General features: G+C 49.7%; 7 protein-coding genes across 7 annotated transcripts; 2 read left to right on the top strand and 5 right to left on the bottom strand.

Annotated features, from left to right (window-relative positions):
* Nucleotides 1–262: 262 nt before the first annotated feature.
* Nucleotides 263–1,668, bottom strand: Pdw03_2490 (HMG box protein, putative; the record flags this gene model as incomplete). The annotated part of the gene is made up of 4 exons (XM_014681746.2): nucleotides 263–272; nucleotides 329–780; nucleotides 854–1,228; nucleotides 1,600–1,668. 4 exons carry the CDS (start codon nucleotides 1,666–1,668, stop codon nucleotides 263–265), a joined length of 906 nt encoding a protein of 301 aa, XP_014537232.2.
* A 1,217-nt stretch (nucleotides 1,669–2,885) lies between these two features.
* Nucleotides 2,886–4,006, bottom strand: Pdw03_2489 (NADH-cytochrome b5 reductase, putative; the record flags this gene model as incomplete). The annotated part of the gene is made up of 4 exons (XM_014681745.1): nucleotides 2,886–3,454; nucleotides 3,505–3,582; nucleotides 3,637–3,904; nucleotides 3,962–4,006. 4 exons carry the CDS (start codon nucleotides 4,004–4,006, stop codon nucleotides 2,886–2,888), a joined length of 960 nt encoding a protein of 319 aa, XP_014537231.1.
* An 844-nt stretch (nucleotides 4,007–4,850) lies between these two features.
* Pdw03_2488 (60S ribosomal protein L20) lies at nucleotides 4,851–6,103 on the bottom strand (the record flags this gene model as incomplete). Its single annotated transcript, XM_066100205.1, has 5 exons — nucleotides 4,851–5,009; nucleotides 5,071–5,247; nucleotides 5,306–5,490; nucleotides 5,895–5,994; nucleotides 6,047–6,103. The coding sequence occupies 5 exons, from the start codon at nucleotides 6,101–6,103 to the stop codon at nucleotides 4,851–4,853; spliced, it is 678 nt and encodes a 225-aa protein (XP_065955605.1).
* A 146-nt stretch (nucleotides 6,104–6,249) lies between these two features.
* Nucleotides 6,250–8,187, top strand: Pdw03_2487 (PCI/PINT associated module; the record flags this gene model as incomplete). The annotated part of the gene is made up of 8 exons (XM_014681743.2): nucleotides 6,250–6,818; nucleotides 6,870–6,942; nucleotides 6,998–7,150; nucleotides 7,208–7,269; nucleotides 7,317–7,737; nucleotides 7,794–7,874; nucleotides 7,942–7,981; nucleotides 8,072–8,187. The coding sequence occupies 8 exons, from the start codon at nucleotides 6,250–6,252 to the stop codon at nucleotides 8,185–8,187; spliced, it is 1,515 nt and encodes a 504-aa protein (XP_014537229.2).
* A 232-nt stretch (nucleotides 8,188–8,419) lies between these two features.
* Nucleotides 8,420–9,619, bottom strand: Pdw03_2486 (BTB/POZ-like; the record flags this gene model as incomplete). The annotated part of the gene is made up of 4 exons (XM_014681742.2): nucleotides 8,420–8,473; nucleotides 8,530–8,803; nucleotides 8,918–9,319; nucleotides 9,411–9,619. 4 exons carry the CDS (start codon nucleotides 9,617–9,619, stop codon nucleotides 8,420–8,422), a joined length of 939 nt encoding a protein of 312 aa, XP_014537228.2.
* Nucleotides 9,620–11,507: 1,888 nt separating this feature from the next.
* On the bottom strand, nucleotides 11,508–12,902 carry Pdw03_2485 (Regulator of gluconeogenesis Rmd5, putative; the record flags this gene model as incomplete). Its single annotated transcript, XM_014681741.1, has 4 exons — nucleotides 11,508–11,726; nucleotides 11,781–12,545; nucleotides 12,602–12,729; nucleotides 12,782–12,902. 4 exons carry the CDS (start codon nucleotides 12,900–12,902, stop codon nucleotides 11,508–11,510), a joined length of 1,233 nt encoding a protein of 410 aa, XP_014537227.1.
* A 2,431-nt stretch (nucleotides 12,903–15,333) lies between these two features.
* Pdw03_2484 (Frag1/DRAM/Sfk1) lies at nucleotides 15,334–16,301 on the top strand (the record flags this gene model as incomplete). Its single annotated transcript, XM_066100204.1, has 5 exons — nucleotides 15,334–15,385; nucleotides 15,442–15,523; nucleotides 15,585–15,827; nucleotides 15,893–16,098; nucleotides 16,162–16,301. The coding sequence occupies 5 exons, from the start codon at nucleotides 15,334–15,336 to the stop codon at nucleotides 16,299–16,301; spliced, it is 723 nt and encodes a 240-aa protein (XP_065955604.1).
* Between the last annotated feature and the right edge of the window lie 1,159 nt (nucleotides 16,302–17,460).

The raw sequence follows: 17,460 nt of genomic DNA, 5'->3' as shown, positions 1-17,460 counted from the left end.
CTTTGATACGTATCGGGTGGAACTTGTAGACCTGCATCTTGATTCGGGAACTTTTCGACATGCCATATGGAGTGGTAACTATATCGCCCTAACCTGCTATGGATCCTGATGCTAGAAGATCTAAAACTCACATCCCATGATCAGTCCAATTCACTGATTTAAGCTAGGCAGGCACAGTTTTCCCCCAAACGCCGCAGGAAAACGCAAACCGGGGGGGGGGGGGGGGGGGGTTCCACATCCAGTCCACCAGACCGAGACCATCTCATCTGACCCTAGAGTCAAGCAAATCAGAAATCAGAAAGCAGGAAGCATCAACAAACTTATTTACACATCGCTCTTGCGCTTCTTGCTCCTGCGCCCCTTTTCAGCGGGTGTCTTGACAGCCGGAGTGGACACCGGTTCCGCAGCCTTGCGGCCCCGCTTGACAGGCGACTTGGCAGGAGTCTCAGCCTCCTTAGCCTTGTTATCACTGCGACGGCGCTTGTTGGTACTGCGCGGGGGGGTCTTCTCCTTCGCAGGAGAGGGGGAGTGCGACTCCTCGGATGATTCGGTCGACTCGTCAGCAGACTCTTCGGGCTCGGCTTCAGCTTCAGCCTCCTCGGCCTCGACTTCGGGCTCGGCACCGGCAAAGTCCTGCTGCAGTTGGCTGGCGGCAGGATCATGGTCGTGGTCGTGGTCATGGTCATGGTCATGGTCCTCGTCAACCTTGCTGCCGGCCTTGTAGGCTGCCATGTCGCGCTTGTACTGGTCGTAGTTGGCGGCATACATCTTCTTCCAGACCTATACGAATGTATTAGCTCTGCATACTTGCATACAACATTAAGCGGGGACTGCTTCGTTCGCCAACACATACCTCCTTCTGGGTATCTTCCATGCTCTGCCAGCGGCGGGTGCCCTCGTCGGCAACATCCTTGGGGCGTGCATCATTGCCCAAGTCCTCGGCGATCTTGCTGCGGTTGTGCTGCATGTACAGGAAGTAGGGAGTCAAGGCACGCTTGGGCGCATTGGGGTCGACGGGCGCGCGCTTGCGCTTCTTAGGACCACCAGCCTCGGACTTAGCGCCGGGGCTGCCGGCGCGGAAGGGGATGTCCGAGCCCACGAATCCAGAGGGACCAAGGGGGAGGTCAATGCTGGCATCACGTCCTTCGGTGATGTTGTTCACGTGCTGGACGTAGGCCCTGCCTAAATCGGCGATGTAAGACTGCACCTCCATCAGGCGCATGACGATCTATGAAGCATTATTAGCAATGGGATTTCAGGGGGTAATTGCGCTGGGTCATTTTGTATTTCAGATGGGCAGTTAGGCAGCGCGTAAGTTGGTGAGAAGGGTGTGATGTCAAGACAGGTCCCAGGTCTAAATGGGGGGGGAAAAGGGTGGGGATTGTTCTTTTGTTTTAGCATATGAAGCTTGCCAACCTGATACCGAAGTATAAGATGGTCTCATTTAAGCTTCAGCCGCTTATTGGATAGCTTTGTAGATCCTCGAACGCGACGCGTAGCAAGCGCGCAGTGGGGATGCGCACAAGAAAACAACCAAAAAAAAAGCCCCGAAAAGAAAATGCAAAAATCAAATGAGACAAATTGAAAGGGGGGAAATACCAAGTCGCCAGCCCGTCTAAGCTCTTCTTTGTTGACCTGCACGGTCGTATCATCTTGATTGGAAGTCATTGTTTTGAAGCCGAGGGGTGTTGGGGTGAAGAAAAGAGAATTTTCTTGTGTTTCGGGGGGGGGGGACGGGGGGGAAGAGGACCGGGGGGTTGAAAGGCCGAGGGGTGTACCCACTAAATAGTAAAAGGGCACCCCGAAGTGCCCCGGGCAGTTTTACGCTGCTTTAGGCTTAGGCTATGGGCCTTGTCATGAGACACACACCGGAACCCTAGGTCCTAGGTCCTTGAACATTATTCTATGTACATTTCATTTCTGCTTTCGCATTTGCCCCTTCTGTCCTAAAAGACAGTCCGAGCAGGTTTGTTGAATAAATAGGCTACCCTGGCGGGCTCGTAGACGGGTAAACCCATGAGCCACCCGGGCATGCACTTGTGGACTTCGTCCTTGCTCACAAAACAATTACATATGTACTCCGTAATTGGGAACTTCGTTCATTATTAAAATCACAGCGGGTCTGTTCATGATGTTTCACACCTGTTTCTTCGTAATATGCCGGTGCTGTCTGCTCTTTTCTCAGGGGGGGGCTGGGACCTGTTCCAGTGTGGGCTATGCTCCCCCGCCGAAATCTCAACCTCAGGGTCGCCCAAGCCCTGTAGGAGAGGGGGCCCAGCCGAGCACAAGGTGTCGAGCTTGTAATACGAACGTCTATTCTGACGTCCTATTTCAATTCGTGCAATCTGCCTTTGGGGGTTCGTTTCTCTCCGGTGGGTTTAATGACCTTCTCTGGTCTAATGTCTTGTGTTGTCGCTGAGCTGTAAGGGTACTTCGTGCAGACACCTCTGGACGTAGGCCGTGGGGCACCTTATACACTTGCAGGCAATGGTTTGAGAACCTTTGGGTGAAGATGCCTTGGTTTCACTGCTGTTTTGGTGCATGACAACGATTCGAGGCCATTATCGTTGGTTCCATTGTAATCGACGAAGGTGGTCCCGGTAGGTGCGCAAGTATATTCAGCAGGCTTCCCCTCTTGATTGAGACATCCCACTGTTCAAGTCGTATCTAGTTCGAATTGTCTATGCTGCAGCGATAAGCGCATGGACCAGATACACAAAGGGATAAATTCGTAGGCAAAATGCATTCCTTCAATAAAAGGACGTTCGAAGCCAGGGACGCAGCAACACGCTGAAAAACAAGATGCTCCAATATACATGGCTATCCTGCTGCATAATCCGCCGCATATCCAACTCGCAACATATCCTAGTTACATGTTTTACACCCTAGAACTTAAAGACCTGATCCTTGCTGTAACCAAGATCCTTCAAAATTCCAGTGAGCTCACCCTGGTCCTTGGGGCTGATCTTACCGCCAGAGATAGCCTTGTACATGGGGGGAGGGCCACAGACAAAGAGCTTGATGTTCTCCTCCTTGGGCTCCGGCAGGACGGTCTTCAGCAGCTCCTTGGTAATGAAGCCCTTGCCACCGGTCCAGCCCGCAGGGGGCTTGTCCAGAACGTAGAAGGCACGGAAGCGCTGGGGGTAGGTGTTCTCCAAATCCTGAAGTTCCTTCTTCAGGAGGATATCCTCCTCGGTGACGTTACCGAAAACCAGAGTGACCTTGGTCTTGTCGTCGGGGTTCTTGAAGATCTCACGGGCGAGCTGGTACATCGGGGTGATTCCAGTACCACCGGCAATCAGGCAGATGTGGTTGTGCTTGTTGGCCTCCCAGGGGTACTTGACAATAGGTCCCTTGAATGATAGGCGCTGGTCGATGTTCATGGAGTGCAAGTGCTCGGACATGGGGCCGCCGGGGTAGGCCTTGACGACGAGCTCCAGGTAGCCGGGAATATCTACTATGTATTAGCAAATGAAAACCCATTGTATCTCAGCTTAATCCTACCCTCATCACTGGTGGGGGTGTAGGGACGGAGGATGTTCTTCTCGGCACCCTCGGGTTTGAAACGGGTCAACAGAGCAGCTACATGCCGGTTAGTGATCGATTGGCAACCATACTTGGAGCCAGACTACCCACAGGCAACAGGAATACCAGAGACAGCCTCCTTGTCATCGTAAGCAAAGCGAAGACGCTTGGTGTTGGAACTCAGGACCTCAATGTTGGTCAACTTGAGGTCCACCCAGTCCTCGCCGTTGAAGACCTTGGGGCGGTCCTTGGGCTCAGCAACTGCGCTGGTGCTGTAGCGGTACAGACCAGCACTGAGACCAGCGAGGCCCACACCAACGTAGATGGGGGTCAAGTTGGACTTCTTGGGAGTGGCCTCCGCAGAGTATTTGCGGAAGCTCTGATTGAATGGCTTTTAGTATTATTTAGCATTGAATCGTGGACTTGTTTAACTAACCTGCTTCAAGGGCTGCGCGCAGCGAAAAGAGTGACGAGCGAACATGATTGTAATGAACTGGGAGGGAATGGGGGAAAGAGGGAAACGAGGAACCTGGGAGCCTCGAGAGGTGCCGAAGAAATCGGATTACATATGCGAAAGCGGACAGCTTCCGACCTGTTTTCGAATGACGCAATTACAGATCCCTGTATTACGACCTACATAGATCAATGCTCTCGGTAATGACCGTTTGAGTAAAGATAGTCAAGGAGTTTCTAAACAGCATTTATTGACAGGCTCAAAAAAAGACTTCCAGCTACAATGGCAGTTGAAGATAGCCAGTGGATGCCTGATTCAAAAGGCATCCAGTTTCGGCCTCGGACGCGACCAGGAAACTCGGATGTTTTGACACTAACTCGTCGGGACTAAAATGGCAATGTACAGGAGAGGATGGAATGTAATTTCTCCATGTTTGATAAGATCTGTTGTTGATTCCCATCGATCAATGGACATGTAGTTCGCAACAAAAGATATGTTCAGCAGAAGGCAGTATATGACTACTTTGCATGCATCCGCACTACCCGGAAGTTGAATGGACCAACTTGAAATCGGAAGGCCAACAGCCCATTAATTCAGATTGACACATCTCTGACAAGATAGATACCTTAGCACCTATTAAATCGGCCTACTATCCATGTTTGCCCATTGTCCTACTGGAACTTGAATAATTCAAGAAACCCGATGATTTTTTTCAAAATAACCTAAGATGCCACCATACGGGGAACTAGAGACATCCAACCATCTCGCCCGTGAAGGGCGGTGGTTTCCACGCGACCATCTTTCATGCATGCTATGGCCATTAACAGTCATTCATCCACACACTCCAAGCCCAACACCCAGAACATCACATTTAAGCAAAGGTAGAGGGGCGAGAGTAGGCGAAGACCTTCTTGCCGACCTTGCCACCGGCACGGTGGGGCAGAGGGAACTTGAGGTCCTTCTGGAGGAGCTGCTTGATGTAGGGGCGGCGGATGCTGTCGTTGTTCTCGATCTCAACAACCTTGAGGATCTGCAGGAAAATCATCGTTAGAATATGGTCATTATCGAAGGATTCGAGTAGTGTAGCATACGTGGATGGAACCGAAACGGGAGCGGTGACGGGCAGCCATGTCCTGGTAGAGAGCCTCAACAGCGTCGGTGCGGCTCATCTCACGGAACTCCTTGTACATGTTGTGGGTACCGGAGCGCGAGTCGTAGCGGATCCAGATACCGAAGTTCTTGACCTTGAGGGGACGCTTCTCCTCGATCTAGACACAAGATAAATGAGCACTATTCCATATCCTCGGATACACAATCCGAACATACCACGTTCAGGGAAACGATCTCGCCGTTGGCCTTCTTGAGCTTACGGAGCTGGGCCATGAAGTACCAGAAACGCGACTTGGCCACAACAGTGTTGGGCGCAAAGATACGCATGCGGTACAGCTTGGGCGTGGGGTTCGCCTCGTTGGGCAGGTGACGCCCGATGACCTGGTACTCAGTAAGACGCCCTGGGAATCCGTCAGTCTTTGTTCGTAGTGGATGTTCCAATTGTCCAGATGTTCAGTTCGAGAGATGAAACGGTGCGCGATGCAAGTTGGCGAGTATGTCAGAAGACTTGGTGAATATTGAAGAATTCGAGATTCAACCATGCGGAGCCCTTATCGACAGCGTTGTGCGTTCCTTCACAAATAATTCAAAGCAACATCGATCTGCCATTGCGTCCTCCTCTTCTGTGATTGTCTCATGTCGATGAAATCGGGGTCTTTGCGTCTCAAATTTCCTCCAGGCATATTCGCGCACCGTTGTCTCGAAAAAAAGTCCTGGGCATCGGGAAGGGGATAAAAATCACTCACCCATCTGGAAGAGTTTGATGTTAATATTAAATCTCCGATTAAAATCGACTTGTAGGTACTCACTGTGATTGTCGCTGTGGTGGATGAGTCGTTAGTGTGCCGTCGATGGAAAATGAGAATTGTGAGGTTCCAATTGTGCTTAGGGTTGCCGCCCTTGCCCTAAGCGAGTGGAGGCATTCCGTTCTGCACTAAACCCATTTAGTGCTGATACTGTGCCACAGTCCTTCCGCCACAAGTCACCAGCCACATTGCGTCGCCTTCCCCACATGTCTTCTCCAAAAGCATGGCGCTCCTCACTTGTTTGCCTTTGTCGGGTCAGATCTCAACCCTTACCCCACCTCGAATGCTTCTTTGCAGCGGGTAAACTGCCAATCAACTTAATCAACGTGTTCCCACACCAGAGCACAACTCACTATGGCTTCTCTTGCGCCCGCGTTTAAGAACGCATACCTCAACGGGTCCGGCCCGGAATTAGCTGCAGTGCTGACCCCGATCGCGCCGCCTGAAGATCGCAATCGGCTGCGTGACTTCTACCAGTTCTCTAATGCCGAATACATATCCAAGGATCTCAGTTACGCTCTCTTCCACGGGAAAAGTCTGAAATTACCAAAGGCTGAACAGGCTGCCTGGGTTGACATCTTTGTTGTTTACTGGGAAGCAATAGGCGAAATACACCAGTGTGAAGATCACCTTCCCGGTGCTAGCGCCATTACCGTCTTCAATGCCTGGAAAAAAGTCGCCAATGCCCTCATCCGGGGATATTCGGGCTCTGCCTGCATTCCGGCTTGGACATTGCCATGCCTGTACACAGTCGGGAAGTACTTGCGTACTTTTGCGATCAATGCCGATCTTGACGCAGCATCTCAAGGCTCCGCTGGATTTGGGTTCCAGGATGATATCGCAGCTGATGTTGAGAAGAATGCGAACTTGGAGGAGGCTGCTCGGGTCATCAACAGGATGTTCACTTTGTGCCTGAGTGATAGGTATGGATATGGTTGTCTCCTTTGAGTTGTTCCATTGCTGACCGGATCCAGAGCACCCCTCGAAGAGTCCCGCAAGTGGGGTATTTACAACATGACCAATCTCCTATTCAAGACATATTTCAAGGTACCAGAAGTTGACCTTGCTTGTCCCTAGCAAAAAGCTAATATCTCTTCTTTAGATCAACTCCGTCGGTCTTACCAAGAACTTGCTTCGTGCCATCAAAGCCTCGTCGGCCGATCTTCCCCCTCCTGAGGCTTTCCCCAAATCTCACATCGTCACGTTTGAATATTACGTTGGGGTCATCCACTTCTTGGATGAGAATTATACAGAGGTATTAGAAAGAGCCGCCTTCATCGACCATTATCGGGACTGACCACTTGAAACATAGGCCGAGGAACATCTGACATGGGCTTGGAAGATGTGCCATCGAGATGCAATCAAGAATCGAGAGTAAGTAGCCTTTCAGCCTCAGACAAATTTCCACTAACCACTGGTAGATTGATTCTTACCTACCTCATTCCCTGTCACCTCGTGACCACACATACGCTCCCCAGCAAGGAGCTCCTTGCGCCATTTCCTCGCCTTGAGAAGCTTTTCCGGTCTCTGTCAAACTGCATCCGAAAAGGTGACTTGGTTGGATTTGATCAGGCCATGTCTGATGGCGAGGAAGAGTTTGTCAAGAGACGTATTTACCTGCCGTTAGAACGTGGGCGCGACATTGCCTTGCGCAACCTGTTTCGAAAAGTTTTCCTCGCTGGTGGTTTCGACGAACCTAAGGAGGGCCAATCTCCAGTTCGGCGTACCCGTGTCCATGTGAATGAATTTGCAGCAGCTCTCCGTGTGGGCACTTCTATAAGTGGTCGATCTCGCATTGATATTGATGAGGTGGAGTGTTTACTCTCCAACCTCATCTACAAGGTAGGCTGGCAAGTATGGTCAATCCGTAAGTGCTTTCTGACATGTCGTTTCCTTAGGGCCTCATGAAAGGATACATTGCGCGTGATCGAGGCATCATTGTTTTGAGCAAGGGGGGTAGCGCTTTCCCGGGTACAGGTGTCTAACGGCGCTTCTTGGTGGCACTGCACTGCAGCGTGTTTAAACCCCATTTCGTCTAATGTCCAGACAACTACCTCGTTGATTACCGGAACCTTTGAGTCCTCAGGTATGCATCCGCCTATCGCTTACAATTATATAGCCACAATATTCGACACACCAGGATACTTAGGCTGATCCGGTAACGTCACCGCCGAAGAATTTTGGCCTGACGCGATGCACATTGCATACCAGCAACATGATACTTGGTCATTGATCGGATTGAAGCGCCAGCTTCATCAGTGTCATTCATGGATCCAGTCCAAGCTTGCCTGATATATGAGAAACCCCAGAATTGGGTTAGCTATGGTATATTCGATTCTATCTTTACGAACTTATGAATCAATTTATTCGAGAACTTGACTTTAAACATTCTGTCCATTGTGTAAATATTGAAACATAAGTAATACACGGGTATAAAACTGCTATCAGCGATATAGAATAGAAACTACGCAATCAGTCAAAAGCCAACTAACTTACCACCCATACCGAGAATCCTAACGCATCCCTAACAATGAGTCGTAACAGCTGAACTCTCAACCGATTGATCAGCATAATCATCCTAATCGGAAACCAAATTAGCGCCTCATCCCTTCCCAAATGCCAAAGTAGACTTACCATATGATTACACAAAGCAACAAAAAGATCAAAAAACAACTTCCCACCACGCTCCATCTCCGCCTGCATAGTCCCACTACGCATAAAAGTGCTCCTCGACCGCACTATCAGCGCAAGGTAATGCGCCCGCAACTTCGACTCCGTATCCGGCGTGTTGGCATATGCGAACCGGGCACTCGCAAGTATTGTACTGCACTGGATCCCAGTGTGTAGACCCTGTTTGCGCAGCGCGAGCCGCTGGAGATGGGGGAGGTTGTATGTTTCAGCTGCGCAGCTGGAGAGGAAAAACCATCCGTTAGCATAATCCATCCATATGCATCTTCTGCAGGGATAAACAACAACCAGAACCAGGAAAAGAAAAAAGAAAAAGGAAGAGGGAATCACTTACTAAATAGCCGTATCCCGCAATATAACCCCCTGCGCCCGATGGTGAAACACCGTCGCCGTCGCCTGTCCCAGTTCCCCGCTAGCGCCGGCACCAACGCCCGCATCTGCGTCCTCCAGCTCCCATGTCCGAGTCCGGCTGTTGTGTCGCAGACGCGGGTAGTAGTCGCCCTTGTAGAGGTACTCGAGAACGCAGGAGAGGACTTCAGCTTGCTCTTCTGGAAGGTCGATGCGCTTGCTTGGTGGTTGTTGGCCGAGTTCGGGCCGTGACGCATTCGAGCTGGGCGTTTGGGCTGTGCAGTGGGCGGCGAAGAAGGGTGATGCGCAGAGGATGGCCTCGTGTGCGGCGAAAAGGCGCTTTTCGGGGCCCACGCGGATCAGTACGATTGGGCTTGTTGGGGGTGTTCTGGAGGTGAGTTAGGGGTTGCGTTTGTGGACTGGTGTAGATGATGTAGATGGAGATGGAGACACATCCAAATTATGTGGACAGGACTTACGTTATATCTGGGGGTTTATCGAATCTTCGACGCCGCTCGACTCCTCGAGTCTTAAGGCCAATCGAGCCGGAGCCGGAGCCAGAACTGTCACGTTCTTTGTCTTTCGTCCTCTCGCGGGCAATCCTGCGCGACTGGAGCGTGAAAGCTGAAGCCTTTGTCGCGCGATACCGGCCAGGAATTGGACTCTCTGGTGTTCTTTTGGACGACATTGCTAATTTACTATGATCTTGATAATGATGAGATTGGCGGGGAAAACAGAGACAGTGGATGGATTCAGGGGGGATTGTGCTATTTATATAATATAGAGGGGACTGCTAGCTCCCGTTTGTTCCTGAGACAAGTCATATTGGAGTACGGAGTACTTTTATATTGTAATGGAGATTACAGGGCATAGAACGGTCTGTATACGAATGACCTACTGTAGCTCCAATTAGCCTGCGTATAGGGATAGAGCTCAGTGAAAGACGCGTCAGAACAAGTTTCGACCGCGTAAAGGGGTTTTTTTTCGTCGCCAAATTGACGCGTGGTCACGGGCCTGAATGTGGCCAATCAGATGTGGCGATTCAGACAAAGGAAATTGCGATTGCCTATTTGGGAAATGGTTGTGGATTGCCGATGATTCGCATCGGAGGCTAATTCTGATCTTCTGTCTTGTAAGAATTACAACGTCCATTGGGAAACAGCCTTGGAGACAGTGAGGTTGATGAGTAACCTTTGGACTTGGTTATGTTCGAATAATCAAGCTTGAACAAAATTGGTGTGCTCCGTCCAGTTTTGCATGGACCTACGTTGAAATGTCGCAGCAGTAAGGAGCAGACCCGGATCTGATGTTTCACCGATTTTAACCTATCTTCCCGACCATGAGACAGTCGGCATGGTCACAGCCATCTAAGGCCAAAGATTTCGAGATCAGTCTCTCTGGGATCTGGAGGAACTCAGGGTCCGCAGTCTGCTGTTGAGGTTGGTCCAACTTGGAAGGGAAGATACGCACTAGGCTTACTGTCTGTGTATCTTGCTTGGCCTGCCGGTGATTGAACTTTTGTTGGGGAGAGGATAGGAGATTATCATCTTTATTCATGACGGGATTAACTGGCTTAGGGTCTAGGTTGTTCTTGTACGGCTTTGTCTTAGGACTATCGTATTCGAGGTTGATTTTGTGCTTTAAGAAGAACTTGGCTAATAATATAGACCTTGGCGTTCGGCCTACCAGTACGGCGCCATGTCTGTCGGTCAATAGGAAATTTCAGTCCACAACGGTGTGGGGTTTGGACTCAAGGTATACGCCCTCATCGCTTAGCCTTGTGCCATAGCGGTACCCATCCACCGTCGCTGTCCATAGATATGCAGTCTGTTAGCGGGGCAGTGACCTTCATCGTGGCGCTCGGGTTTAATCCGACCTCGGATGGCTTTGGGTCATCCATGGTCCAGCCCATATCTACGGAGACTGGCTTTGCCTAAACATGGTACTGCAAAAGCACACTAGTGACCTTGGCAGCTGTATCCATAAATCGTGAGGCCATTGTTGAAGACCTCTTCGATAGGGGGTTCTGGTCCGAGGGCGCAGGCATCCTGTATTGGGCTTGGTGTGGCTGCTAAAGCTGTAGCGCTGGAGTGTCCTGCGTATGGTGGTGTGCATTCTATTTCCGTGATGGTGCCGATGCAGGCACGCCTCAGCATTTCTTGGGCTACAGCTGTGTGATTTACGATAGGTGCGAATGTGAAATTTGAATCGACTACGTGGGTTGCATCGGTACAGGCCCTTCGTCTGGATGGAAGATTAAGTTGCGGCCCTTGGGCAGCTTGTTCTTGATTCTGACTGGCAAATTTGTCATGGAATGAGGGGACACACCCGTCTTCTCTGTAAATCCGGCTTTGTAAATACCGGCTTAGCTTCCATGCCGCCTGGCTTTGGTTGAATACTGATTATTGGGAACTCCACGTTGCAACAAATGAGCCCCTGAACGCCATCGCTAAACACCCTTGACAAGACCCGGTGTCCCCGAAGTTACCCGTCCTATCGCCGTTTGCCGTGGAAAGAACATAACTAGAGATATGGAGACAAAGAAAGAAAAAGAACAAGGAAAGAAAAGACCTACACTATAGGAATACTTTCATGGCGTCTGTGGGGTGGCTTTCGCTAGGACAATATGGGCATTTGAACCGGTTGCCCTTGCCTAGGCGTTTCAACGATTCCTGCGCAATAACATGTCCACATGGCATCATCATAGGAGGGTTCTCATCGGTCGCCTGCTCCTTTGAAACCGGACACACAAAGATAGAATGGAAGAGATATTGGGGAGGGAGGGGTATTTCGACCTGGCAAATACAAATGTTAGCGTTTGTTTGTACACAGAGTAGTGGTTTTCTTACCGGAAGCTCATTGTCAGATGTCCACTCCGTCCGCTTCGACTTCATAATTGTTTGTAGCTTTAATAGTGTTGGCAGAGCGATCGCACCCGCCGTAGCAGCAATGTACAAAGGCGAGTCTGCTGAGAGACCCAGCAACGAACAGAACTCGCGAGTAAAGAAGTGAGCTACGTCATCCCAAGCTGAGCTGGTGTTGAAGAGAGCTGCATATGGGGACCCACTGAGGTTAGGCGAATACGCCATTGCCCCGACTAGCTGCTGAACTTCTCTCAAATATCGAGGCACGAAGACATGAAACTCCCGCCGCGCATACTCGAGCGCAGCTAGCCAGCCGCCTGCGGCTCCCTTGCTGTTGGCTCCGCCATGATACAGCCATACATATTGTAGTCGACAGAGCTCAAATTCAAGGTTGCTGCCTCGAGCTTCCAGCGCCTCGCGGTTTTCTCTTGACCATTCGATTGCAGGCAGTAGGTTCCTGTTCTCTTGTAGTTGTTGGAGGATGTAATACATTGAGGCGAATTGTTTGCGGATCTCAGTCGATGGGACTTCGTCCATATCGAGCAGGCTGGTTTGTACATTGGTCGGACCGTTTCCATTTTGGGAAACTGGATATGTAGCTTTCTGCTCGGCAATCTCAGAGAGGAAGGTGGCGGCCACGCCGAACTGGCCTTCGCGAAGGAGATGCATAGCGATGGCACGGTTGATCAGGTTCTCGTGTGTAGAGAGGCCATCGTCGTCAGTACTAGGCAGCGGTCGATCCTTAAACAACTGTTCCCGAGGTTCGATTAGCGGCAACGCATGAATGGTTAGTCTGTTCTTCATACCTTATCTAGAGATTTGGTGTACTTGTTGAGACCACTGTGAGTTTCTTTCAAGCTGTCATTGATAGAGTCAAAGGAAGATTTGACCGAGCTCTGAAGGTTGGTTAGAGTGGCAGAGGCAGTGGATGGATCTGTGTCGGTCAGTTGGGGAACCAAGCGGGGGCGCATGTGCGGGCTACCGACCAGCAGCTATGGCTTCGCGAGCAGACTGTAGTGAATCAATTGCAGACTGGACATTCTTGATACCTTGAGCACCTTCAGTTCTCTTGACGAGTCGGCTGTGTTCTTTCTGCACTACATCCATTGCTGATGGGCTTCGTTTGACAGGCTCGGAGGTGACTGGCGAAGTTACCGAGTCTCGCCATGTGGAGACCTTCAGATAAGAGCTCTTTTATCTCGGCGCCTTCTCACTAGGATGCGATATATAAGATAATGAGGCAGGTCTTGAAATATTTGCTTCAAATCGAGGCCACTACAAAGAAAATCCTGTTGAGAGGAAACTGGTTGAAATGAAACATAGAGACAAGCTGTTCCCGGGGGTTCTTCCACGTGATTCACCCCTCTATCCGGATGAATGAATGATTTTGGAACACTAGCTCTGGTACATGAACAATGAGGTATGATATTTTTCAAAGTAAATTTACATCCATACACTACATGCAGGTGAACATTTTTGCATAGTAGCCTTTCAACACGCTCCCCTGTACTCCGTATCCTGTCCGGAGCAAGGGAAGGCCAGCCTCGGCTCCAATTTTCCCTCCTACATTCGGAATAACAATCCTCCGACCTGTCTCCGGCAAAGTCCAACGGGATATTGTTAATCCGGGATCGTTACCGACCTTTCATTTGCTGGTCCTTCAGCCACCAAAGAAATATAAATAGCCGCTGCTGCCCCCGACATTCCTCTTCTTTTTCTTTTCTTCTTCATCCTAGTGCACGGGTTTTACACGTATCAGTGAGGAGACATCCGAGATCGTGTTTTTGCTAGTTGAAAACTACCAAATTGACTGCTTCAAGTGAGCCTAATCGCACACTTGGGAATTTTTGAAACCACACTGCCTCAACTCCTTGACTCTTGGGTCCTCGAGTTGAACTTGATCCTTAGATGGGAGCCTTTGGTCACCCTCAAGCATCTTGAGTCTTTTCATTACTTGTTACCCTTGCCGGTGGCTCTTAGAGAAGAGATACTTAGAAGATTCTTGTATTTTTGAAAATGGTTATCCAAAATCATATCACGCGTGTGTTGATGTTGACTGTCGCGTCTCTCAGTTCTGGATCGCGTCCCTCTTTGGATCTTTTCCACTCCACTCTTTTCCGATCTCCCATTCATCATTGGTGCGATCGTCACTCCATTTGCCACGCTGCCGGCAAAATTTTTGTGCTGTGTTTCTGATTGGTCGTCATAGCCTTCATAGCCTTTGGTGCTATCATTTTCATTCAAATTTATTTCGGCACACCCCAATAATGCCCCACTGACGTAATCCACTTCCGGTCTGAGCTGGAGAATGTCTCAGGGGGTCCATATATCCCTTGTGGTTGCATTATCCACCTTCACTCGAGGCCGGTGCATACATAGATGCTACGGTACCAATAAGCCTTACTCCTTCATTTCAATGGCGCTCCAACTTGGGCGCCAATCTGGGATGGAATTCAACTCACTAACACGTATCACTGGAACTTCTCTGAGCTGCTGTCTGTATAGGTACCTCTACTGCATTCTCCAACAAGAAATCAGATCCCGTCTTTGCCGACCGTGAAGTTGCCATGCGGTTGAAACAACATCCTAGCCAGATCACTCATTGTGGGTATCGACGTCGTGGGAAGCATCCTAGATTCCATCTCCCCCACCCGGTCATAATTCTCGCATATGCCCATATGATGTCGAAGTGACAGAAACTCCCTGCTTATTGACCTCCGTTCACATCGGTCTAGAAACGTACCTGGAATTGTGCTGCGGATACTTTCGCACTCACGGAAGTGGCGGCTATTCTGGTCTCACATTTGGCTTCGAGACCGGCATGGCTCGCCAAGAAAATATTTCTGTCTGCTAATGCATCTTTGACACCCTACAGGTGATGGGGACCATGAGAAAACGACCATGGGGATTACTTCCACCTCCACATCTGGGGTATCGTACTCCTAACGGTGTATTCCGTGCTTCGTATCAGGTCCTTAGTTTTTCCAACGTCGTCGAAAATGCCCCCAGCCCCGGCCACCGCCAGTAAAGTACCGAGGGGATATTTAACCCGTTTCTCGACTCAGGGTTTTTTTTTGGAACTTGGTGGAGTATCAGATCATTGGAATTTTTTTAATTCCAGGCTCAGACATCAGTCCAGGCATTTCATCATCTACCCTCCAAGTTCCAGGAAAGTGACATTGATACGTCTTTGTCCTAATTTTGTAATCATTGAACCCACTTCTATTTTTTCACGTATGAATCCGAAACATATGCCTTTTTACACGAAACAACCGTCAAGGGGTGATCAATTCCTTAGTAGACCCACATTCCATAACGGACAATCGTCATGGGAGAAGAGCAAGGATCGACAGGCACAATCTCTCGTTGCCTGACTCCCAACGTAAGGATTACTTTCTCTCTTTGTCAACTGTTCGAGCAAAGAGGCGTGGCTGGTATCCCACTTCACCAGCCCGCTCTCTTTGATACATTCGCTATAACAATATCATGACTGCTGCTCCAAATTACACTCCTTAGCTATACGCACCCCCCCCCCCAAATGTCACCCCCATCCTGGGTCTACCCGGCGGTAGCCGCATCCACCTGGCTAGGTGAGTTCTCCAAATGTCGACGGTCGCATTGAACTATGATCTGACGCTGGAGTTAGCAATGCTACTGACTATGCTAGGACACTGGACTATGATCGGTGAACCAAGATATGGCTTGATGAAGCCCGGTCAGAATATCCCGTGAGCACTTGCCTCTTTTGATCATTCCCACCATGCCGAGATTTCAACTAACAGGCAATAGATTCATTTCTGATATTGGAGCCCAGGAATTAAAGCCATTGTTCATGATCGGCTCTATCACCACCGTCCTTCTTTTGAATCTTTCTTTCTATCAACATGTCCAAAACAAATCATATATCAACAAAGCGTGCACGCACGGTTCGTTCCTTTTCACCGTCGTCGGGAGCATCGGCTTGATTATGCTCTCCGTCTTGGATAACATCGCCCACCATTTCCTGCACGATGTCTGCGTAACGATCTTCATGTATGTTCCTCGCCAAGACATCTGGAACGATATACACACCTATTACAACGAACTGACAGTCCCAGTGTCGGGTTCCTACTCAGCGCGGCCTTGATGTGCTTGGATTATATCTATCTTGGAATTGCACATGCTCTGCGGGAGCCTATGCTCATGACAAGTTTCGTTATCAAATCTTCGTTCATTGTCGTCGAGCTTGCCCTCATTATCGTCTTCCGCATCACCGAGCACACCCACTACCAGCAGAACAACACAGCGGCTACCCTTGAATGGGGTCAGTATCTCTTTTAGTTCTCCACCTCTCCGCTGCCTCGCCTTGTACTGATTTGCCTCACAGTCATCGCTTTTGTCTTCACGGGGTATATTCTTTCTTTGATCGTCGATCTTGTACCGTCTGCTCAAAGGAATCTCCACCATCCAAAGGGCTATCAACCACTTGAGATGAGCACGGCCTTGAGCACAGGCTTGCTTCCTTAACCCAAGGCTTGATTGACATTTTTATATAGGCGCTTGGCTGGAACTCATAGCGTCGGTTTGGTTGGCGATCTTTGGAAACTGTATATATGTTTCTGTGCGCTTGAAACGAATACCAAGACTTTCCTTCCAATTTGTGAGGAATCCTAACTCTAAACACACCTGATTGACCTCCCCGAGATAGCAACATCTACTACTGATTTCTCTTTGGAATTCGACAAATGAATAGTCGGCCGCTTATACGGCCTTGCGATCCTTCTAGTTGGACTTTTTGGCTGTTCATTTTCAGTGTCTCTTAAGATGTATGTGGCTAGACATGACTAGGTATCAAGGCAACCTCTTGTTGGGTACTTGGGGAGCTACTTCAGACCGGAAATCGAATGTTGGTGGGGACGAGGCACGGACTATGCCGCGTAGATCAATGGAGGTCCATCTCAAGGGCAGAGCTCGACAATGTGCCTAGCATTCCGTGCTTCCAAGTAACCGTGCGAATCCAGAGGAGGCAAGGGATGAATTCACAGCAGAGTGATTTGACACTCTCTCTGCAGTTTGACGAAGTGTGGTACATTTAGAACTACTTGAAATCAGATAACATGGAAACCTCTCCGCGTTGATGCAGAATTCCCTTCAGAAGATGGAGTCATTCCGACCCAACCGATCCTGCGGGATCCCCTGCTCGACAATTTATCCGCGAGCAAGGACACTAATTCGATTGAAGTGGCCCATCTGCTCTGATTGATGTGCGATCCTAATCACCGTCGTAGCATGGAGTTCTTCCGCAATGATTCAGGAAATGTGCTCTTGGCTTCCCTTGTCGGCGATAGTACAATTCAAGTTGAGAAGAGGCCCTACACTAGGAGGCATGGTGGTACTACTTGCTCGTGACTTCGTCCATGATGATGCTCGACAAACTTTGCACTCTGGCAAAACAGAAGAGCTGCCGCTGGCTGACGGAATAGATGTCTGACTTTGTAGTAGAAAAACTGCAAGGAAAACGCACCATGGCAATAATCCGAGAGTAGCCTCCCCGAAGAGCACCATGAAGTCAAACGCTCGAAAATCCGAGGCCACGGTTGGCCTCATCGAAGTGTCCATCTCGAGTTCAGTCAAGTTGTTGATCAAGCTGGAGCCGAAGACGAGATTTCACACGGGTCATGTTTCG

Source organism: Penicillium digitatum, chromosome 1 (assembly GCF_016767815.1).
Source record: "Penicillium digitatum chromosome 1, complete sequence".
In the NCBI taxonomy this organism is placed as follows: domain Eukaryota; kingdom Fungi; phylum Ascomycota; class Eurotiomycetes; order Eurotiales; family Aspergillaceae; genus Penicillium; species Penicillium digitatum.
The sequence above is the reverse complement of the archived record's forward strand: the minus strand, read 5'-3'. Positions and strand labels throughout refer to the sequence as shown.